Source organism: Aquarana catesbeiana, linkage group LG04 (assembly GCF_042186555.1).
Source record: "Aquarana catesbeiana isolate 2022-GZ linkage group LG04, ASM4218655v1, whole genome shotgun sequence".
Taxonomy (NCBI): domain Eukaryota; kingdom Metazoa; phylum Chordata; class Amphibia; order Anura; family Ranidae; genus Aquarana; species Aquarana catesbeiana.
Window position 1 is genome coordinate 652,231,048 of NC_133327.1, and position 24,993 is coordinate 652,256,040.

Consider the following 24,993-nt stretch of genomic DNA (forward strand, 5'->3'; position numbering starts at 1 on the left):
AAAAGTCCGCCGGAAAAGTCCGCCGGTGCCTACACACGGGCGGATTGTCCGGCACACTCTGGTCCGCCGGACCAAGTATGCCGGAAAGTCCGACCGTGTGTACGCGGCATTAGTGTGGTAAATGAGAATACAAAGGAATGAAAATAGCTTCAAACAGAACTGGGGAAAAGTCTCTGTGCACAGTTCAGTGCAGGAAGGCTTTGTACAGCACATCCATAGCATAAAACAGACAAATGATCTTCTTTTCCAAGCCACTAGCTAAACTAATTATACGCCTGACTAACAGCATGCCCCCTGGTGGGTTAGCCCAAAACAAACATGCATTTTTTTCAATTTGTTTTTTACATTTTTAGTATTCTGTCAGCAGGGCAGCCTTTTCACCTAGCAATAGGATCCCCAGCAGAGAGAAAGAGTGAGGGCCCTAAATATTAATCGGCTCACATTCACGCAGACATGTGCACAGCTGAGATTAATATTGAGGTCTAGCTACCAGGTAAAATGTTGACCTAGGAATGGAGGCTTATTCCACTCAGAACCTCAAGGCTCCAGGACCCAGAACAGAACTTTTTAAGATCTGAGCAAACAAGAAGTTTGTTTTCTCTATATCATTCCTAAATCCTGGAGCTCCTCACCAAAGAAAAAATGTTATATATATATATATATATATATTATGTATATATTACTCTGTAAGCGTATATACAGTGCATCCGGAAAGTATTCAGAGAGCTTCACTTTTTCCACATTTTGTTATGTTACAGCCTTATTCCAAAATGGATTAAATTCATCATTCTCCTCAAAATTCTACAAACAATACCCCATAATGACAACGTGAAAGAAGTTTGTTTGAAATCTTTGCAAATTCATTAAAAATAAACACAAAAAAGATCCCATGTACATAAGTATCACAGCCTTTGCTCAATACTTTGTTGAAGCACCTTTGGCACCAATTACAGCCTCAAGTCTTTTTTGATGCTACTAGCTTGGCACACCTTTTTTTGGGCAGTTTCTCCCATTCTTCTTTGCAGAACCTCTCAAGCTCCATGAGGTTGGATGGGGAGCAACGGTGCACAGCCATTTTCACATCTCTCCAGAGATGTTCAATGAGGTTCAAGTCTGGGCTTTGGCTGAGCCACTCAAGGGCATTCACAGAGTTGTCCCATAGCCACTCCTTTGTTATCTTGGCTGTGTGCTTAGGGTCGTTGTCCTGTTGGAAGATGAACCTTTGCCCCAGCCTGAGGTTCAGAGCGCTCTGGTTTTCATCAAGGATGTCTGTACATCGCTGCATTAATCTTTCCCTGAATCCTGACTAGTCTCCTGGTTCCTGCTGCTGAAAAACATCCCCACACCATGATGCTGCCACCACCATGCTTCACTGTAGGGATGGTATTGGCCTTGTGATGAGTGGTGCCTAGTTTCCTCCAGACATGATGCCTGCCATTCAGGCCAAAGAGTTTATTCTTTGTTTCATCAGACTAGAGAATTTTTGTTCTCATGGTCTGAGAGTCCTTCAGGTGCCCTTTGGCAAACTCCAGACGGGCTGTTATGTGTCTTTTACTGAGGAGTGGCTTCAGTCTGACCACTCTACCATACAGGCCTGATTGGTAGAGTTCTGCAGAGATGGCTGTTCTTCTGGAAGGTTCTCCTCTCTCCACAGAGAAACGCAGGAGCTCTTTCAGAGTGACAATCAGGTTCTTGGTCACCTCCCTGACTTGTGCCCTTCTCCCCCCCCGATAGCTCAGTTTGGCCGAGCGACCCGCTGTAGGAAGGTGGTTCCAAACATGTTCCATTTACGGATGATGGAGGCCACTGTGCTCATTGGGACCTTTAATGCTGCAGAAATTTTTCTGTACCCTTCCCCAGATCTGTGCCTCGATACAAACCTGCCTCAAAGGTCTACAGACAATTCCTTGGACTTCATGTCTTAGTTTGTGGTCTGACGTGCATTGTTAACTGTGGGACCTTATGTAGACAATTTGCAAAGATTTCAAACAAACTTCTTTTTACGTTGTCATTATGGGATATGGTTTGTAGAATTTTGCGGAAAATAAATTATCCATTTTGGAATAAGGCTGTAACACAACAAAATGTGGGAAAAGTGAAGCGCTGTGAATACTTTCCAGATGCGCTGTACACAGTGCAGTTTTACTGTATTGGGGAGGTCAGGCTGGTCCGAAAACCAGTCAGTATCTGGTGAGACCACCATTTGCCTCACGCAGTGCAGCACAACTCCTTCGCATAGAGTTGATTAGGTTGTTGATTGTGGTCCATTCCTCTTCATTGGCTGTGTGAAGTTGCTGAATATTGGCAGGAACTGGAACACGCTGTCGTATATGCCGATCCAGAGCATCTCAAATATGCTCAATGGGTGACATGTCCGGTGAGTATGCCAAAATGCCATCAATAAAATGCACCTGTGTTCCTTGTCCATAGCAAACGCCTGCCCATACCATAACCCCACCAGCAACATTAGCCACTCGATCTACAACGTTGACATCAGCAAACCGCTCACCCACACAACGCCATACATGCTGCACAACAATGGGCCTCAGGATCTCGTCACAGTATCTCTGTGCATTTCAAATGCCATCAATAAAATGCACCTGTGTTCCTTGTCCATAGCATACGCCTACCCATACCATAACCCCACCAGCAACATGGGCCACTCGATCTACATTGTTGACATCAGCAAACCGCTCACTCACACAACGCCATACATGCTGTCTGCCATCTGCCCTGTACAGTGAAAACCAGGATTCATCCATGAAGAGAACACCTCTCCAAAGTGCCAGACGCCATCGAATGTGAGCATTTGCCCACTCAAGTCATTTACGATGATGAACTGCAGTCAGGTTGAGACCCCGATGAGGATGACGAGCATGCAGATGAGCTTTCCTGAGACAGTTTCTGACAGTTTGTGCACAAATTGTTTGTGCACAAAAACTGATTGTTGCAGCAGCTGTCCGGTTGGCTGGTCTCAGATGATCTTGGAGGTGAAGATGCTGGATGTAGAGGTCCTGGGCTGGTGTGGTTACATGTGGTCTGCGGTTCTGAGGCCGGTTTGATGTACTGCCAAATTCTCTGAAATGCCTTTGGAGGCGGCTTATGGTAGAGAAATGAACATTCAATCCAAGGGCAACAGCTCTGGTGGACTTTCCTGCAGTCAGCATGACAATTGCACGCTGCCTCAAAACCTGCGACATCTGTGGCATTGTGCTGTGTGATAAAACTGCACATTTAAGCCTCGGTTCACACCAGAGGCGGCACGACTTGCAGGTCGCCTCACACGACTGCCCGGGTGACTTGCAAAACGACTTCTGTATAGAAGTCTATGCAAGTCGCCCCAAGTCGCCCCCAAAGTCGTACAGGAACCTTTTTCTAAGTCGGAGCGACTTGCGTCGCTCCGATTAGAACGGTTCCATTGTACTGAACGGGACGCTACTTGTCAGGCGACCTAGGTCGCCTGACAAGTCGTCCCAGTGTGAACCGAGGCTTAGAGTGGCCTTTTATTGTGGCCAGTCTAAGGCACAGCTGTGCAATAATCATCCTGTGTAATCAGCATCTTGATATGCCACACCTGTGAGGTGGATGGATTATCTCAGCAAAGGAGAAGTGCTCACTAACACAGATTTAGACAGATTTGTGAACAATATTTGAGAGAAATAGGCCTTTTGTGTACATAGAAAAAGTGGTAGATCTTTAAGTTCAGCTCATGATAAATAGGGGCAAACACAAAAGTACACAATAGTTCAAACACAGCCATTGTGGAAAAACAGAAAAGCTGCAGTGAAAACTCAGTGCCTTGTCAGCTGGTTTCATTATATCCTTTGTAATTTTATGTTACCCCTTTGTACACTGCTATATACCCTCAAATAATCCTAAGGCTCCATTCACAAAAGTGTTGCGTTTATAATTTTGCTCAGTGTATATGTGTGTGTGTTTAGTAATAGAGTAGGGCTTGACCCAAGATGGGTTATTTTCTGACACTTGTTAGGCTTCATTCATATCTCGGCATTTTGAATCGTGGACAGATTTTCCACGTTTCCCGCTGCGACTTCAAAGTGAGGTGTGAATGACAAGTCGCAGAAAGCACATTCATTTTAATGGCACCTAAAATCACGGTGCGGTGCTGCCGCGTTTGTTGCACGATAAATCACGCTGCAATCGAGGCAGTCCGCATCACGTGCAGCATGTCGCCCAAAAGTAGCTCCTGAACTTTTTTTGGGCGACAAGCTTCACATGATGCGGGTTGCCACGATTGCAGCGTGATTCATCGCGAATTCGAATGGATGGCAGCTCAAATGTGCTTTCAGCAATTTGTCGTTCACACCTCAGCGCTTTGAAATTGCGAGCAGAATCGCTGCAAATCTGCCCGCGATTCAAAACCCTGAGATATGAATGAAGCCTAACAAGTGTCAGAAAATAACCCCTCTTTGGTCAAGCGGTACTCTATTACCAAACACACACACGCACATATACACTGAGCAAAATTATAAATGCAACACTTTTGTGAATGGAGCCTTTGGGTTATTTGAGGGTATATAGCAATGTAAAAAGGGGTAACATAAAATTACAAGGATATAAAGGATATAATGAAACCAGCTGACAAGGCACTGAGTTTTCACGGCAGCTTTTCTGTTTTTCCGCAATGGCTGTGTTTGAACTATCTTTGTAATATCTCTTTAGGACTCAAGCCGGTGGCCATTTTTTAACCTAAAGGCATGCTTTTGAATAAAAAAACATAGCATTTGACAAGAAAAGGCTGCCTTTGACTTGCTTGGACTGCAGTTCAGACACACCTCAACAGGACATGCCATGTCCATAGGAACGCGGTGCAAAACAAAGCAGGTCAAACACAACCTCTGAATCAATTAAAGTCGGTGATATTTTGTTGACCTGCATTTGATGTGCGTTCCAGGAGCTAATCAAACGCATGAAAACAACACCCATCAACATGAGCGCTTGTCATTTATCAACAACAATGTAATGTGAGGACCCACCTACCTAATCCATTCAATGTGTATCTAATCGGGAACGTCCTTGCATTAAATATTTTTTGGTAGATATAAAGGAGATTCTACCATCTGGTTGTAATGTCTGTGACCAGCTTTACAGATTTAATGAGATGACAGACAGGATTGCTTTCTTTAAATATAATAAATTCCCGCTGCTTCGTATTGCAGAGCGAGTTGCTTTGCTTGACCTGGTTCCCCTGCTTTTACGTGGATTGAAAGGTTCTCTGGTGTTTCCAAATCGCTCTGGCCTTTCATTTCAGCAGAAGAGGATCTGGGACCTGGCAATGTCCAATATGGACTGTTCTGTATTTCATAGCAATACTCCTCTATGGTACAATAATCTCCTTCTGGAACTTCTCCAGGTACCTGATCCCACAATTTGGATATCTAAGGGAGTATACCTATTGTCACATGTTATTCATAATGGTGAGATTAAGAAGTTTGATCGGCTGAAGGCAGAGTTTAACCTTCCGAACTATATGTTCTTTCGCTTTTTTCAGGTGCGACACGCACTCCATGCACAGTTACTTATCCTGCTCTACCATCTCTAGATGTTTTGGATGTGTTATACAGTGATGAACCACGTCAGCACTTATCTGTTTTCTATAATATGCTCATCACTCCAGCTGTGACTAAACTAGCATTTCTTTATCGTACATCACGGGACACAGAGCACCATAGTAATTACTATGTGGGTTATAGGCCACCCTCAGGTGATGGACACTGGCACACCCTAAACAGGAAGTTGCCTCCCTATATAACCCCTCCCATACCGGGAGCACCTCAGTTTTTTCGCCAGTGTCTAAGGTGTTGGTCACGAGTGAAGATGTTCTCTGAAGAGCTCCGCTGGAGGGGTCCTTGCTGGATTTAAACAGCCTCCATAGACCGGATCCATCCAAAGTGCCACTGAGGCCAAGGTGGATGGTACCCGAGCCTTGTATACGAGCACAAGGTTTTGCCTGTAACGCCTCTATTTGCAGGGCTGCACCCCGGGACCCAGGGCTTTTTGGTCATGCTTACATTACCTAAAGATTTTTCTGACGGGGTGCTAATACAGGCCCAAGGGTGTGGACCCCGATAAAAAGGGCCCCGGTCCTTGAAGGTTTGCTAATGCAGCCCGCCGTGATGGGTGAAGTTTGGATCTGTCTGTCTTCACTAATATCCTGCGGTGAGGATAAGGTAAGGGAAGAAGCCTAGGAACTGTAAAAAGTCCACCTATGGTTTTTTTTCTTCCATGAGTAAAATGTTGTCATGCCTTAAGTCTCCACTAGAGGGAGTAAATACACATACCTTTTAACGTTGCCTCTCAGTCAGCTCTGTGTTAAATACCTAAGAGCAGGTGTGTGGTCTCATTCATGCAGATTGTCAGGGGATTCCTATCAGGAAAGAAGTAATGTATTCTTCCCCTGAGGGAAGGAGCTAGCAGATACATCAAGTGTACACCCCCCCACCCCCCTCGGGGAGTGCCGTGGCTTCTCATATATTTTGTATGTGTGTGTATCGTGTTTTGTTCTGTGTCAAAGCGGTGGGTGAATTCCGGGCTCCCCTCTGCTCGCACTGGGTCTGCCGCTGGCAAGACCCGAATGCCCCTCGTGCACGTGGGAATCACTTCAAGATTGAAAAAGTGGGCGGGTTGATGTGCGGATGGGGCGTGGTTTAAGCACAGCGCCGTGTGCGGGACGTAGCATCCACGAGGCACACGGCGCAGGCGCCGGGGACACAGAGTTTGCAATACAAATGATGCTTGCTTCGGCAGCACATACACAAAAGAACAACGCTCCTCGGCTAAAGAGCTGGAGATACAACTGCAGATCACACAGGACACAGGAGCGGTGGGGTTACATAAGGCATTGCATACAGGCATTTTCCCAGTAAAGGAAACACTTTTTCCTCAGCACCAAGCTGAACTTTATTAGCGGCATTGTATGCTAGACTATTGCTCAGCAAGTAGTGCATTGACTTAGTGCCTCTGCTTTTATGCTTAGCACTATGGTTCCCAAGAAAGACACCATAAGAAGGTACCAAAAATTTCACCCCCAGGCGCTGGGAACTCCAGTCGTGCCTCCACACTGTCATCCTCTCCTGAAATATCAGATGTGGAAGCCAGGGTGAGTCATTGGAACCAATTGGTGGTGCAGCTGCTTCTCACATCTCAGCCCCAGTATACGTGACTGAAGATGCATTTTCCTCTGCCCTGCTGGGCCTAGAAGGAAGATTAGCGGCTTTAATCGCATCCTCCATCCAAGAGGATAGGAAGCGTGTTAGATCCCCCTCCCCCACCTTAGACTCTTTACTAAGGGACAGTGGGTAGGGGATGAGGTGTTACCCTCAGGCGATCAAGAGGAAAAACAAAACGATTACTTCTCTGAGGAGGAGACAACGGTAGATGAACCTTTTTTTCAGCCTCGCAATCTGAGAAATTGCTGGTACAATCGCTTACGGAGATGGTTAGTTCCACTTTCAAGCTACCCCTAACGGAGTCAGCTGAAAGTTCTGTTTCTTCTTTAGGTTCCTTTAAAACCTTCACAGCCTTTGCATGTGTTTCTTGTCCATGCATTACTAGAACAACTTATTTATGCTGAATGGGTTTACTAGGATAAGCATTTTCTCCCTCCAAAGAGATTCACAGCACTCTATCCCATGGAGGAGAAATTCATCAAACAATGGAATGTACCAGCAGTTGACGCTGCTATGTCCAGAGTGAATAAATAGTCTAACTTGTTCAGTAGACAATGCACAACCGCTTAAGTATCCAACAGGAAAAAGGTTGGAATTCCTGTTAAATTCCTCTTTTTTTTTTTTCCTTGGCAGGTGCTGTTACTCAGCCTGCAGTCGCTGCAATAGGCATCTGTCAGTCCCTAAAGGACCAGTTTAGACAGGCCCTTAAGGATGTTCCTGTACTACAAGCCCGGGATTTGGTTGAACTACCAAAACCATTATGTTTTGCCATAGACGCCTTCACCAGGCATCCCGCCTTGCGCTTGTGCTAGTACACATGCGTAGGATTCTGTGGTTAAAAAATTGGTCAGCCAAAGCACCATGCAAAAGGCTCCTGACTGGTTTTTCTTTTCATGGGGATCGGCTAGTTGGGGATGATTTGGACAAATACATCCAAATGATTTCTAGTGGGAAAAGTACTCTTTTGCCAGTCAAAAGAAAGTATAAACGCCCTTCATTTAAGCGGACTTTTCTCTTGCGCCAGGGGCATCCGCCTCTAGGCAGTGGCGTCCTGGGGCGGAAACCTACCAAACAGAATTCTAAAGCTTCATTATGAAGGGATGCCCCCCCCCCCCTCGCCAGAGTGGGGAAGACTTCTGCAATACTCAGAAGTCTGGCAAGAGGAAATTCAGGACAGATGGGTCGTCTCCACGGTGTCTCTAGGATACAAACTAGAATTTTGGGAGTTTTCACAGTCTCGTTTTCTGAGATCAAACGTTCCCAAAGATCCAGGGAAAAGGCAATCTCTGTTTCGGGCACTAGACCAATTACTGGCTCAGGGGGTGATCATACAAATCCCCACAGAAGAGCAAGGTTTGTTGTTTTATTCAAACCTCTTTATGGTACCAAAACCGAATGGAGATGTCAGACCCATTCTAGATCTAAAAAATCTAAATCAGTTCCTGAAGAGCCACTCCTTTAGCATGGAGTCAATCAGGTCAGTGGTTTCTAACCTACAAGGAGGAAAACTTCTGGCGTCTATCGACATCAGGGATGCATATCTGCATGTCCCTATATTTCCCACTCACCAAGGGTTTCTGCGGTTTAAGGTAGAACAGCAGCATTTTCAGTTTGTAGCCTTGCCCTTAGAGCTAGCTAAAGCACCCCAGGTGTTTACAAAAGTTCTGTCCCCACCTCTAGCCAGGTTAAGGGCACAGGGCATAACAGTCTTGGCGTACCTAGACGATCTATTGCTAGTAGACCAGTCGGTGGCTCGTTTGGAGCAAAGTGTGCGCATTACAACCAAATACCTGAAAAATCTGGGCTGAATTCGCAAACTAGAGAAGTCTTCCTTAAAACCGCTAAAGAGTCTGGAGTACTTGGGTCTGATCATAGACACAGTCCAGAAAAAGGTGTTCTTGCCTCAGGCAAAGATCAACTCCATAAGAGAGCTGATGCGGATGGTCAGGTCGAAAGGAGATCCCTCCATTCGCCTTTGCGTGAGGTTGTTAGGAAAGATGGTGGCTTCATTTGTAGCTGTTCCCTATGCCCAGTTCCATTCGAGACTGTTGTAAAACAGTATCCTGTCTGCTTGGAACAAAACGATTCAAGCTATAGACTTGCCTATGCGGCTGTCCCCAAAGGTGCCAGAGCCTCAGTTGGTGCTCAGTATCCGGGAATCTGCAGAAGGAAAAAACCTTCATACCAGTTACCTGGAAAGTGGTAACGACAGATGCCAACATTTCAGGTTGGGAAGCAGTACTGGAAAAGATAACTGTTCAGGGACAGTTGTCCAGAACTGAAAAAGCCTTCCCATCAACATCCTAGAGATTTGGGCAGTGAGTCTGGCTCTGCAGCCCTGAACATTCAGGTTACGGGATTGTTCTGTCAGGATCCAATCCGACAATGCCACAGCTGTGGCCTATATCAATCGCCAAGGGGGCACTAAGGGTCACACAGCTCATAGAGTGGTGGACCATATTCTAGCTTGGGCGGAAAAGGATGTTCCTTGCCTATCGGCGGTCTTCATTCCAGGAATAGAGAATTGGCAGGCTGGCTACTTGAGTCGCCAGCAGTTGTTTCCGTGGGAGTGGTCCCTTCACCCCGAAATCTTTCTGGCTATATGCCAAAGATGGGGGATCCTGGACGTAGATCTTTTGGCGTCCAGGTTCAACATGTAGTTGGTCAACTTTATGTCAAGGACAAGGGATCCACTCCCATGCAAGACAGATGCGTGGTGACTCCATGGGGTCAGTTTTCACTGAGTTAGACTTTTTTTCCTGTTCAGTTGCTGCCATGGCTTCTTTGCAGGGTCAAGCTGGAAAGAAAGCTAGTAATTATTGTAGCCCCAGCATGGCCCAGAAAGTCTTGGTATGCAGAAATCGTAAAGATGGCGGTGGAGGATCCATGGTCCCTTCCACTAAGGCCAGACCTACTCTCACAGGGGCTGATATTTCATCCTTCCTTACAAACTCTAAGTTTGGCTATTGAAGCCCACATTCTGAAGAGATGTAGTCTCTCCGGGTCAGTGATTTCTACCTTCATTAATGAAGCCAGCTTCCAGACTTATATATTATAGACTCTGGAGGGCTTATGTTTCCTGGTGTGAATCCAAGGGTTGCCACGCTCGGAAATATAACATTGGTAGAATTCTTATTTTTCTACAGGTACAAATGAAGCTGGCCTTGAGCACTATTAAGGGCCAAGTCTCGGCTTTATAGGTCTTATTTCAAAGACCGCTTGCTTCGCATTCTTTGGTCCGGGGTTTTTATACAAGGGGTAATGCAGCTTATTCTGCCAATTAGACCACCCTTGAACCCTTGGGACTTGAACTTCGTTTTTTGTCAGTATTGCAAAAACAGCCCTTTGAACTGTTACAGCATACTCCCTTGGTCCTTCTGACAAGGGAAATGGTGTTTCGAGTTGCTGTACCCTCTGCAAAAGGGTATCAGAGTTGGCTGCTCTTTCCTGTAAAGAAGCCATATTTAATTATTAGGGTGGTTTTAGGTTTTTACCTAAACCACAATATTGTCCTACCGTCGTTTTTTTCCAAAACCAGGTTCTAGGGTAGAGAACTCACTACATTGTCTTGACATAGTGAGAGCGTTCAAGGTCTATTTAAAGACGACTGCTCAGGTCTGAAAGACTGATGTTTTATTATGCTGCCAGAGGGTCCTAGGAAGGGACAGGCAGCGTCAAAATCCGTGGCTCAGATCTGCAAGGCCGCAACTTGGTCTGCAGTGCATACATTCACCAGATTTTATCAACTGGATGTAAAAAAAGGGCATGAGGATATTGTCTTTGGGTGCAGTGTGCTGCAGGCAGAAGTATAGGTCCTCAAGTCTGTTGGCGCCCCTACGGGTTGTGTCTCCCCCCTCAAATAGCATTGCTATGGGACGTCCCACATAGTAATCACTATGGTGCTCTGTGTCCTGTAATGTACAATAAAGAAAATAGGATTTTTATAACAGTTTACCTGTAAAATCCTTTTCTTGGAGTACATCACTGGACACAGAGGTCCCTCCCCTTTTCTTCTGGGGTATATGTATATTGCTTTGCTACAAAAACTGAGGTGCTCCCGGTATGGGTGGGGTTATATAGGGAGGCAACTTCCTGTTTAGGGTGTGCCAGTGTCCATAACCTGAAGGTGGCCTATAACCCACATAGTAATTACTATGGTGCGCTGTGTCCCGTGATGTACTCCAAGAAAAGGATTTTACAGGTAAGCTGTTATAAAAATACTATTATTCTATTAAGCATAAATGGGTAGACGGACTTGGAGAGTTAGATGAGGATTGGAGTGAGGCGCTAGAGACCTGCAAGCTGGTGTCCCCCAAAATGTCTGATAGGCTTACCCAAGATTATATTACACATAGGGCATACTTGACCCCGCAACTAATGGCTAAATTTTGCCCCTCTCACAGTTCTATGTGCCCTAGGTGTTAGATCTCTGTTGGCACCTTTGACCGTCTCTTCTGGCAATGTCCTTGAATTCGAGGATGCTGGTCGCAGGTTGTTCAGTTCCTCCACGAACAGACAGGCTCACCGGTGTCGCTGGATCCCAGGCAATGCCTTTTGGGCTTATTTCATGATACCAAAATAGATAAATATATGCTTCAATGTCCCCATGAAACCTTGTTTGCAGCTAGAAAGATTATAGCCCGGAATTGGATTCAGGCTGCTGCCCCCACGCTGGCTGCCTGGCTCGCTTAAATAAACATCATCTTACCTTACAAAAAGATTATTTACATTAATAGAGGTTGCCCAGGCAAGTATAACAAAATATGGGACAAATGATTACAATCCTCTTCAACCTGTGTCTCTTAATCTGTATAGTATTCTTTTTATCGGCATAGTGTGTAGCCTCTTTCCCATTATCTGTATGTCTTTATATTAAAGGTATGGTTATCACTGAATATGGAAATAATTGACACCAGCTTTTCTTTCTTTTCTTTGTTGTAAAATTTTTTTTTTAATTATATACATTGCACTGTACAGCTGTCCTGTATAAAAGTCAATAAACCTTTGTTTATAAAAAAAAAAATTAAATAAAGATTATATAAAAAAAAGAATAAATTCACTAATATAAAGCATCCAAGTAGAAATTATAATTGTTTAATGAACAGCTGAAAGGTTTGGTGTAATATGAATCTATTTGTTTTCTTTTTAAGCCAAAAGACATTGCTCATTTTTGGGAACTAGGCGGGGGACTATCTCTTATGGATTTAATAAACATACCCATCTCCATTGAGAACATAAGGTAAGTGATGCAATGCTTATGTAATTTTTCTAGAAGTTGAGCTACTTAAAGAGGAGTCCTGGCTCTCCCCCCCCCCCCCAAATTTTTTTTTTTTAAAAGCAGTTACAAATACTGTAGCTGCTGACTTTTACTATTGGGGCACTTACCTGTCCAGACATTCAGCAGTGTCCTTACCCTAGCACATTCCCAAATGGGCTCTCCGGTGCTGGCGCCACAATCTTGGCTAATGGAAACCGGCAGTGAAGCCTTGCGGCTTCACTGCCGGTTTCCTACTGTGCATGCGTGAATCGCGCTGCGCTTTGTGAACAGCCCATCTGCGGGGGGAAGGAAGGGGACGAACTTCCGGCCTACTTTGCCGTGGTGAACTGAGCCAGAAGTGGGAGTGTGTACCTGTCAAAACCAGGTACCCGCTCCTCACCAAAAGGTACCAAATGTGGCAGCGGAGGAGGGGAGGAAGCAGACAAGCAGGGCTTCCCCTTTTGGGTGGGGCTTAGCTTTAATGTGTGTAAACCTGACCAAACCCTTCCAGGAACGGCTAATGCTGATGAGGGGAACTGGGAACAAGGCTTTGCTTTTCTTTTCCCTCCTATTGCATTCTCTAGTGATGTAGAGGTCTGTGGGAGGAACTATAGAACAAGAATGAACCTGTATTTATTTATTCATTCATTACAGGTATTTATTTAGTGCCATCAATTTATTCAGCACATTACATATTGTACATTTACATCTATCCTTGCCCTCAAGGAACTTACAGCCTAAGGTCCCTATCTCACATTCACACACATACTGGGGCCAAATTTAGACTTTCGTTTATTAACCTACTAGCATGTCTTTAGAGTGTGGGAGGGAACTCATGCAAGCAGAGGGAGGACATGCAAACTCTATACAGATAATGTCCTGGCTGGGATTCAAACCCAAGGCAGTTGTGCTAACCACCAAGCCACTCTTCTGCTTGCAATAAATGTTTTTTTTTTTCTTTGTCTTTTTGTTTCCATGACCGGTAGACTTAAGATTAGAGTTGCCCAATATTAAAGTATTCTCCCGGAACAAGGAATTGGTGAATGGGTGGGGTTTTGCTGTGGGGTTGGTGTATATCCAAAGTATTCCAAGATGTGAAAGATATGCTGGCTGCCTTTTGTATTGAACATGTTACAGTGGATGTTGGTTGGCATCCGGCATATTGGTTACATAGCCCTGCCATTGGTTATGGTTTTCTGAGCTAGAAACTGCTGTACCTGCTGTCCGAAATGGGGACAGCAATGAAGAAAAAATTGACAGAGGGTCTAATCCTTTAATCCTTTCCCACTCTATCCAAAACTAAAACAGAAAAAACTGTTTTGGCTTTACATACATTTTAAAACCATGCCTAGTAATCTTTAGTGAAGAAATAGAATACAGCAGAAGATGGCACCCCAGTTTGCTCTTGTCTTTCTTTTTTTAATACTCTGTAAACTATTTTAAATGGTTTCTCATGCATACAGTACAGTTATTATTATTGCTTGTGTTTTATAAACTGAACTAATTTTCTTTTCTTTCTATTTTTTAAGGACATTTTCCATAGTACTTGTTCTTGATCTCTCAAAGCCCAGTGAACTGTGGCACACAATAGAGAAGCTCTTACCGGTCACTAAGAACCACGTAGATAAAATTATAGCTGATATTGGGAAGTCCAACTCCAAGGTAGCCAATAAGATTGTGCAAAATGTCTGGAGAAGTTTTCCAAATAACCATCCGGTGTGTATATAATATGATGAAGGCTTGTTGGATTTAAATATACGTATGTATTAGGCATTGCTTTGCATGCTACATAGGAGAAGGGTATTTGCCTCCAGCATTGCTCCTGTTTCTTGGACCACCTTCAGTAAACAGCAAGACAAAATGATCAGTGCATCCAGAGATACGGGCGGTTTGAAGTTATATGCACTTTTGCTGTAAAACTGACCTTGGCCTAACCTCTTCCACCTTCAGAGCCTCCATATTGGTGAGTGAGGCCACCCATATCTTAGATAAGCCAAAGGGAAGGCTTGGAAAGCAGGAAGGGGTGGGCTTGGGTCTGCATAAATTTCATCTGCCTATATGTTTGGATCTAATGATTTGTTTTTTTCAGGTAATGGCATTAGCCAGTGTATTCGAATTGGCAACAAATATAAAAGAACTAAGGCTAAACCAGGGTGACTAAATTGAAGTATAAGCCCAGGTTCACAATGACAGCCGATTTGGAACTGCCGCCGATTTTGGCATGCGATTTGACATGTCAAATCACATGAAAAATTGCTCCAATGTAAACCCAGGCTTAAATAGCATGCCAAATCGGCAGTAATGGCACCGTCCTAATCAGTGCGATGCCGCATCTGCGGCACAAATTCCCAAAAGTAGTTACTGTACTGTACTACTTTTGGGGTGCGATTTCCATAGACATCTGTGCAGCAACCCACATAGAAATTGCCCCTGAAATCGTGTGAGTTGAGCTGAACTAGCATGATTTCATTCCCACTGGCAGTGTGAACCTGGGCAAAAAGACACATCAAAAAGACAAAATGGTCCTTTAAAAAATATAAAGCCGAGGGGACACCATCAACATTCCAGCACTACAAAGAAAGCAATAAGTTTCCAGTGCTGCGGGGCAGCGGGCGGGAGAGCGAGCATCACCAGGGAGACAGAGAGACTGCGGTGGGCATGGCGTGTGTTCAGAGCATGCATGCTCCTTCCTCAGGCCTCCCCAGCGGCCATCTCAGCTGGGGTTAAATAGGGGCAGTGGTGCCGGTGGACAGCAAGGCTCAGCGCACCAGCTCCAGCTATAACCCCACAGAAACAGCACAGCAAGTGGCAGCCGCGGGAACATGCCAGTGGTGTAATACATTAAATAAACGGTTTATTCATGACACAAACAGCAAGGGATTATAATATGAAAACATAAAATCAAAAAGTGAAAACTATATAGAAGTAAAAGATAATGTCAAAAAAATTATCTGTCCAAAAAAAAGGGGAGTAAAGAATAGGAAAAAAAATAATAAATAATAAATGATAAAAATAATAAAAAATTAAAAAACAGTGGATGGGGTCTAAAAGGTCAGCTCTCCATCCAGAAGGACTTCACTGCTTGATCTCTTTTACATGACATTTTCTTGGTCTTATCCTGTAAGTGAAATACATAATAATGTTCCTTTTTGCTTCACATACTGCACTTAGATAGGAGCTGCTTCTCTCTTATCCTCTTTACCTACAAAGCCACTTCTTACTAACCAAAATGGCATTTTAGTCAAAACACTATAACTGAAATGAAATCAAAATTTGACGCCAAAATTAAAACTGAAGCCAGTGTTCTAAAAAGACTGGAAAGATGTAATGTGAGAAGATCACAGTAGAGTCCTCAAAGAATTTAGCCAGGTCATTGCTAAACTGTTATTTTTAATCTTTATGAAAGCTTACTGACTGGAATGGCACCAGCAGATTTACGTTAAGCTAACATGGTACCAATATTCAAGAATGGGCCTAGATATATATATGGAAACTACAGGCCAGTCAGCCTAACATCAATAGTTTCTAAACTATTGAAGGGGATGATAAGGGACTATATCCAGAAATTTGTATAAAAGAATAGTATCATTAGTAGTAGCCAGCATGGATTTATGAAAGATTGTTCTAGATAGTATCTAGACTTCGCCAAAGTATTTGACACAGTCCCCCATAAACGCTTAATCCACAAATTGAGGTCTGTTTGCATTGACAATAGTATATGTACCTGGATGGAAAACTGGTTACAGGGGCTTGTCCAGAGGGTGGTGATAAATAGCGTATCTTCTGAATGGTCTGCAGTTATAAGTGGGGTACCCCAGGGCTCTGTCCTGGGACCAATCCTGTTTAACTTGTTCATAAACAATATAGCGGTTGGCATAACTAGTTCAATATCCATGTTTGCTGATGATACAAAGCTAAGCAGGGCAACAACTTCACAACTAGGGTAAAGCAACTCTACAGGAAGACCTGTAGATAAGATAAAAGGAAGATAAAATAGAGAGGGGGGCAAAAACATGGCAAATGAGGTTCAATGTAGGGAAATGTAAAGTAATGCACTTGGAGGCTAAAAATATGAATGCAAATTACACACTAGGGGGAGAACTTCTTGGGGAATTGAGGATGGTGAAAGATCTAGGGGTCCTAGTAGATCACAGGCTCAGCAATAGCATGCAATGCATAGCTGCAGCGAGCAAGACCAGTAGACTGTTAGCATGCATTAAAAAGGGCATTTAAGAGATGAAACTACAATTCTACCACTGTAATAAGCTATGGCTCGGCCACAACTTTGAGTATGCCTTCCAGTTCAGGTCGCCAATCCTCAGAAGAGATGTGCTAGTACTGGAGAGAGTCCAGTGAAAGGCAACAAAACTAATAAGAGGGCTGGAGGATCGCAGTTACGAGGAACGTTTACGATCATTAAACGTATTCTCCCTGGAAAAGAAACGTTAAAGAGGGGATATGATAGCGAAATACAAATATCTTTATGGTAATTCCAGCATAGGGAGGAAACTATTCAGTCTCAGGTCACTCAAGAAGACATGTGGCCACTCAGTGAAGTTGGATGAGAAGTGGTTTAACCCTAAACTGCGTAAGGGTTTTTTATACTGTTAGAGCGGTAAGGATGTGGAACTCCCTTCCACAATTGGTGGTTTCATCAGGTAATGCCACTAATTTCAGAAACGTCTTAGATGAGCCTCTTATTGAACACAATATACAGGGGTATGGGAAGTGGTAGAGCCGTTGTTCATTATAGGGCTGCAACTAACAATTATTTTCATAATCGCTTAGTTGGCCGATTTATTGTTTTGATTAACCTTACAAAAAAGTGTGGTGTATAATTTAGTTACTATGTAATGTTTAAAAAAAAGCAATTTATTCTTAAATATCTCTATGCAGCGGTAAATATAAATAACCAACTACGGTATATGGTTAGGGAGCAAAATATCTAATCCACTCTGAGAATAACAGACTGAAAAGATGTACTGTATCTACTATTAGAAGAGATGTACTGTATATACTATTAGAGGAGAGATATACTGTATATACTATTAGAGGAGAGATATACTGTATATACTATTAGAGGAGAGATATACTGTATATACTATTAGAGGAGAGATATACTGTATATACTATTAAAGGGTGAATCTGGTAAATATCATCAGACTCAAATTTTTTTATTTAAAAAACAAATAAGGTCTTCCTTCAAAAAAATTTAATTTCAAGAACGTTCCTTCCATTTTCTAATCGTTAGTGGGATCAAATCGACGTCCATTTTCAATCACAGTGATGGGAAAAATTTGGAAATAATAGAAAACTTCTTAGTCAAAGGAATTTTCAGACAGTGTATGTGGTTTTCGTTCAGAAATTATACATTGATTTTAAAAACAGAATGTTAAAAACAAGTGAAAATTTCAAACAACATTCTTTCATTCAGCGAATGTACAAAGATTTTTCGTCTGAATATTCTCGTCTGAAAATTGATCCGTGTGGCCAGCATAAGGCTCAGTACACACCTGTGCAGTTTGCTTTTGATGTGTTTCCGCAGTGCTTTTTGCTGTGCGTTTTGATTTTTGCGCACATGATTTTGCTGCAATTTGTGTTTTTGCATATTTTTTATGGCCAATTTGTTGTTGGGCAGATTAAAAACACAAATTGCTGCAGAAACGCATTACATGCTTTTCTGCAGCTTCTCCATTGAAGTATATTAAACCAAAAAATAGCCATTTTGTGTTAAAAAAAAAAAAAAAGTCCCTGACCCTTTAATGCGCAGCAGCTGAAAAAAAGCATATGTGAATGTGTCCCATAGGAAACCATGTAAATGAACTGTAGTGCGTTTCTGCTAAAAGCACCAAAAAACACATAGAACCAGGTCTAAGACGTTTAGTAACATAATGAGGTTAAAAAAACTAAAATGAGCCCTTTATAGTACAAAAAAAAGCAAATAATCACTACTGTAAGGGGTTCATTTTTTTACTGTAGAACTGTGAAAGTAATATTTACAGTAATGATTATTTGCTCTTTTTGTGATATTAAGGGCTCATTTTAGTTTTTTTTAACCCCATTATGTTACTGGCCAATCAATTGATTATGAAAATAGTCGATTAATCGATTATGAAAATGGTAAGCGATTAATTTCATAATCGATTAGTTGTTTCAGCCCTAGTTCATTATATTCTCAGTATATATTTGTCAGGCTTATGATAGATTGCATTTAAGATCAATTAAACAGACATTCTATTGTTACCACAATTTAATAGATGACTGATAGACTACTTGTTTCTTGAAGCTGCTTTTTAAACCTTACCTTGCAGTTGAACTGGTTAATTTTATGCTGTCGGCTCCCATGACTTTTATTTATTTATTTATATATATTTTAAATCTAACAGGACAGAGAACTGATTGATCCATTCCCATTGCCTTTACTAATTATCGGAAGCAAATATGATCTATTTCAGGTAAGCGTCGTACTATAGTGTGAGATGCTGTGATGGTCACAAACATTTTAGTTTTTTTCATTCAGCCAGCTGTATGAACAGAAAAAAAAAATTAAATTCCTCCATCCACACAAACGAGGTGACTTGAGGAATCTGCCCCCACCGGGACATTGTATTCTGAAAGTGTAAGCCACCACTGTCAGAATACACTGATCAGCAGATGCAGCCATCGATTGGCAGAAAATTTTCCAACATGTCTCTTCGACAGAAGTCAATAAAACAATCTGTCGAGTAGGGGAGCCCACACACTAACTGGAATTTGGCTGCTCCAGCAGGGACCAGCTAAATTTCCATGAGTGTTCGACCAGCTTAAGGGGGTATTCCACTTGCTGCCCAGGCCGCTCCAGCAGGGACCAGCTGAATTTCTATGAGAGTTTGACCAGCTTAAGGGGGGCAATTCCACTCGCTTTTAGTGATGTTCTCTCACTTCCCGTTTTGTTTTTAGAATAGGAATTGAGGGTAAATCTCCCCAATGGTACACAGACAGAAAAAAATAATCTGGCGGGGGTTTTAACCCTTCCATATTCTATTTAAAAAATAAAAAAAATTTTAGTTATACATACGAGGTGTGTCTAAAAACTTTTGGTGAATGGTCCGATATCTCAGCGGCAACATGGGCCAGTTGCACGCGCATACATATGGCTATCCAGACACGCATTGAGACGCGCCACCTATAAAGTATATGTGACTGTTAGGGTAAACCCGAGTTAACAGCAAAAGTTCTGCTACAAACTGACAAAGCGACAGAGATGCATGAAACGTTGGTGCAAGTGTACGGGATGAAAGCCGCGAGCAGAAAATGTGTTTGCGACTGGTTGAAACGCTTTCGCAACGGGAAGGAAACAACTGAGGATGAGCGACGTTTGTCTACAAGCAGAACCCCAGACATGATCGAGCGAGTGCGACGATTGATGGCGGAGGAATTAAGAATTAGCAAGGACATGTGCGCACCATTGTCCTTGAAGTTTTGGGTAGGCGGAAGATCTGTTCCCATTTTGTGCCGCACAAGCTGACAAAAGAACAGAAAGCAAAACGGATGGAAACCTCTGGAGATTTCATTACCATGTGTGACCAGGATCCTTCCTTTCTGCGAACCATCGTCACAGGGGATGAGACCTGGTGCTACCAAGCGGCAATCGATGGAACAACATTCACCCTCTTTCGGACTTCATTCTATTTCTCCACCTGAAGAGCGTCATGAAAGGAGCACGTTTTGCAGGGTGGCAATCCAGGAATGTGACAGCGGTTCTGCGATCGATTCCTAAAGAGGTCTTTGCGGACAGTTTCCAGAAGCTTTATGAACATTGCCAAAAGTGTGTTGTGAAGGATGGCCATTATTTTGAATGCCAATAAAGGCAATTTGTGTCTTCTGTTTTGTTGGTTTTCTGATACAATTCACCAAACTTTTTAGACACACTTCATACACTTTAATAGAAGTTTGGGTGCACAGAGATTTATTTAGTTCCATCTGGTTCTGTTTACCCTATTTTCTTCCTCTTTTCCTGGCCCAGTGACGGTATATTACCAAGACAGGAAATAATGATACGGAGGGATCAGCAACATTTTCTGTTGTAGAATGGAGAAGGTTCAGAGCCTTCTGTGTCTTCCTGTCCTGGTGACACATGTTCCTCTTGTTTATTATTTAAAGTAAAGCTTGCCATCAAATTTTTATATGAATGTGGGTTTTTTTTCATTGGTCTAACTGCTTATTATCTACTAATTTTAGGATTTTGAATCTGAAAAACGCAAAATTATATGCAAAACTCTTCGATTTGTATCGCACTTTTATGGAGCGTCTCTTTTGGTTTGTATTGTAAACTGATTTACATATTTAAGAAAGTGTTAGATAATTTTGCTTCTTAGAAAAAACAAAAAAAAATTATCACAGTCCCTAGCGCATGTCAGTTAAGAACCACTAATGTGTGCTCATTGATCACTATCTAAATATGTGTGCAGAATTTCTAGTCCCTGAACCATTACACATATTGGGGTTGATTTACTAAAACTGAAGAATGCAAAATCGAATGCAACTCTGCATGGAAACCAATCCGCTTCCTGCTTTTTTGTCAAAGCTTCTTTTTTTAAATTACAAACATCTTTATAATGGAATTGCAAAGCGCAACCCTGAACCTCCTCTTTTCTGGTCCCTCCCCAGTGCTCTTGGCTCCTCCTCTATGTCCAGTGCCCCCACAGGAAGCCGCTTCCCCTGGGGGCACTTATGCGTGCTTGCTCTTAAGCCCCGCTGCTCCGTCCATTTACACAGACAGCGGGACTTGTCGTCCCCAATGCCTGCCCAAAGTCACTGTCTTTGATTGGCTCCCAGTGCCCCAGCAAAGCCAGTGAGATCCAGAAGTGAGGGGAAAGGAGAGCATATGAAGAGCTCTGGCAAGTAAAAGGGGGAGGGATACTGATGCCTAGACATTTCTTTTACCTTAATGCAAGGACTGCATTAAGGTAAAAATATTTAAGTTTTAGAACCACTTTAATTGAACAAACTGAAGTTAGAAGCTCATTGACTATCATGCACAGCTGCACCAGATTTTGCACTCTCCAGTTGTAGTAAACCAACCTCGCTATACAGTATATAAAAAGCAAAATGATAAATATTTAAAACTTCCAAGAGGTTTTCAGAAAACAAATTGGATTCAGAAAACATGTATACTAGCTTAATGGAACTTTATTTTCAGCCATGTGACTGTAATTTTCAAATTTGATTGGACTCTCCTGAAAATGCAGTAACTGACACTTCTTTATATAAAAAAAAAAAGGGTTTGGGAGTAAAAATGACGCATTTCAGGAGGGAAAACACCAAGGACTTCTGTCTTGAGAACCATGGGGGGAAACCAATAAGTCAAAGAAATAGAAAAGGGCTCCATGGATGACACAAGGCGACAGAACAGGATATATTTGTTCAGCCTCAGTGGGGGCAGATACCTTTAAAAGTATCAGAGCTCCAGTTAAGACACCAAGAAAGTATTCTAGCTCCAAATGTTGCCTTGTGCCATCCTTGGGGCCCTCTTCTACCTCTTTGGGTTCTTGGTCTCCCTCATGGTTCTTGGAGCAAACGTCCTTGGTGTTTTCCTTCCTAAAGTACTGCATTTTTACTCTCAAGCTGGTTCATATCTCCTAAGTAGCATCCACTCCTGAGGAAATGCATTTATGTTCATGAACCGCATCGATATATAGGATCTGTCCTCACTAGGGCACAGATGGTAATAAAAAGGGAATCCCCACACTATCCAAAACCAAAAAAAAAAAAGTTTGGCTGAAGCTTGACTTTTCTGTCTAAGCTGAATAATACTAATACTAGGAGCTGGCAGTAGTGAATCGCCAATTAAAATGTTGATCTAGATACGTTGGCTCTCTCACAGGATGATATATATTCTTTTTCAGTTCACAAGCAAGTCTGAAACCCATAAAGGAGTTATGCGTTTGTTTGTGAACCACTTGGCCTTTGGACAAGATAAAAGGTAAAGAAAAAAAAATTCCAAAAAAGTATTTCCAACATGTACAATTGGTGTTTGTAGTTTTGTTTTTGTTTTTTTTGTTTTTTTTACTATTTTCATTATTTGATTTGTATTGTAGCCAGATGGATGTGAGATATTGCCTATAGCTTTTTTTATATATACCACTTACATCCAGCAGATATTTACTGTTTAATGGTGTTATGTTAAACGCCTTAATAGACCCTGTATTTAAAATTTAAATCTCCTGCTGTTTAAGTCTATCTTACAACACACACAACTGAATGAGATGGATGAGGTTTATTCATCCTTTGTATGTCCCATGTGGATTTTCAGATAGAGAAAAACCGTCAAAAAGTGAACAGTGTGCTTTGCAATAAGTGTCATGAAGGCATTAATTAGGATCTATAGTCACAGCATGCACTTTCATTTTAAAACGTCAGCTTTATAATGACAATATAAACAATAGTTATATTTGAAAATCCAATATACTCTTACTTGAAAAATCTCCTTTCATGCTGTGAGTGCTGCCTGTCTGCTGGTCATCTCTTTCCACAACTTCCTGGATTCTCTGCATGCTCTACAGTTTCTGCTGTTTGCCTTTGATTTCTAGGGACTACATATCCCATGGTACCTTGCCTGCCAGCAGTGATTCATGTACTGACTCTGCCTCCTGCAACTCTTCCTTTCAGCGCCTCTGTAGCTGAGATGGCAGTCTCTGTGAAATGTGTGACAGCAGTGCCTGCCTTTTTTTTAATAATGTTTTCTGCTGATTATTACCAAGCATTCTAAGTGGGAGATTCTGCCTTTCCTAAAATGGCATGATCAGTTCCAGTGAGGTAGTATTTTTAGTGTCCCCAACATCTCAAATTAGACCTGTCCAGAGATAAAACTCCCTGTACAGCAAACCTAAGGCGCCTTTCACACAGACGGCTATTCTGCCGCAGTTAAAAACATGTTTTTTTTTTTTCCGTGAAAATCAAGACACCAGGCATTGCGATCAGCTGCATTTGTACAGTGCGATTAGCTGCGGTTTGCCATTTCAATAGCAACCCGACAGGGTACCGACTCATATTGAACAGGGATCCGACTTGGATCCCCGCCAATACCAGGCACTGTGTTTGGTATGAATCTTGAGGGGGAACTCCACGCCAAATTTGAAATAAAAAACCGGCATGGGTTCCCCTCCAAGAAGCATACCAGGCCCTTCGGTCTGGTATGGATTCCAAGGGGCACCCCCTACGCCGAAAAAACGGCGTGGGGGTCCCCCCAAATCCATACCAGTCCCTTATCCGAGCACGCAGCCCGGTCGGTCAGGAAAGGGGGTGGGGACGAGTGAGCGCCCCCCCCCCCCCCTCCTGAACCGTACCAGGCTGCATGCCTTCAACATGGAGGGGTTGGTGCGGGCCCCTCCACCCCAAAGCACCTTGTCCCCATGTTGACGAGGACAAGGGCCTCTTCCCGACAACCCTGGCCGTTGGTTGTCGGGGTCTGCGGACGGGGGGCTTATCGGAATCCGGGAGCCCCCTTATGCCGTCACAGTCCCGGGGCATGATGGGACTGTGATGTCATAAGGGGTGGGGTCACCAGATGACTTCACCCGGTGGCCACGCCCCATGCCCTTATAATTGGTTGCAGACCTCGCTCACGGCATTACAGCGAGGGGGGGCGTTGTGTAAACATCTCTGGAAGAGAAGAGGGAAGAAGACATCTCAAAAGACCAGGCTCCCCTGCTAGCAAAAGAGCGGCAAAAGAGCAGAAGATAGCGGAGGAGCCTGGCAGAAGGAAGAAGGCACCAGAGAAGAACCAGAGAGCGCGGAGACAACACCAGAGAGAGGTAGAAGATGCCTAAGAGACCCCCGAAGTCGGCAGAAGACCCCGAAGTTGGCAGAAGACCCCCGGAGCTGCCTAATAAATTACTTTTAAAACCTGTGTAGTGGTGTTTTTTTTATTGGCACTTTTTTCCCCCAGGTGAATGGGTAGGGGTACCATGTACCCCATACTCATTCACATAGGGTGTGGGGACAGGATCTGGGGGCCCCCTTGTTAAAGGGGGCTCCCGGATTCCGATAAGCCCCCTGCCTGCAGACCCCGACAACCAACGGCCAGGGTTGTCGGGAAGAGGCCCTTGTCATCATCAACATGGGGACAAGGTGCTTTGGGGTGGGAGGGCCCGCAGGGCGCCCCCCTTGCCCCAAAGCACCAACCCCTCCATGTTGAGGGCATGCGGCCTGGTACAGTTCAGGAGGGGGGGGCGCTCGCTCGTCCCCACCCCCTTTCCTGACCGACCGGGCTGTGTGCTCTGATAAGGGTCTGGTATGGATTTGGGGGGGACCCCCACGCCGTTTTTTCGGCGTAGGGGGTGCCCCTTGGAATCCATACCAGACCGAAGGGCCTGGTATGCTCTTGGAGGGGAACCCATGCTGGTTTTTTATTTCAAATTTGGCGTGGAGTTCCCCCTCAAGATTCATACCAGACACAGTGCCTGGTATTGGCGGGGATCCAAGTCGGATCCCCGTGCTTGTCGCTCATTGGGAAAGGAAAGAAACATTTTTCCTTTCCCGATGAGCGAGCCACCTCAGCACTGC

At 43.5% G+C, this 24,993-nt stretch overlaps 1 protein-coding gene across 1 annotated transcript in view; it reads left to right on the forward strand.

Annotated features, from left to right (window-relative positions):
* The window catches only part of DYNC2LI1 (dynein cytoplasmic 2 light intermediate chain 1), a 74,364-nt gene that overhangs the window by 24,719 nt on the left and 24,652 nt on the right, over nt 1-24,993 (forward strand). The window contains exons 5-9 of the mRNA XM_073628464.1: nt 12,341-12,429; nt 13,977-14,163; nt 18,834-18,902; nt 20,668-20,745; nt 22,335-22,411. Of these exons, the coding sequence (XP_073484565.1) occupies nt 12,341-12,429; nt 13,977-14,163; nt 18,834-18,902; nt 20,668-20,745; nt 22,335-22,411 (500 nt within the window). The remainder of the gene's footprint in view (nt 1-12,340; nt 12,430-13,976; nt 14,164-18,833; nt 18,903-20,667; nt 20,746-22,334; nt 22,412-24,993) is intronic.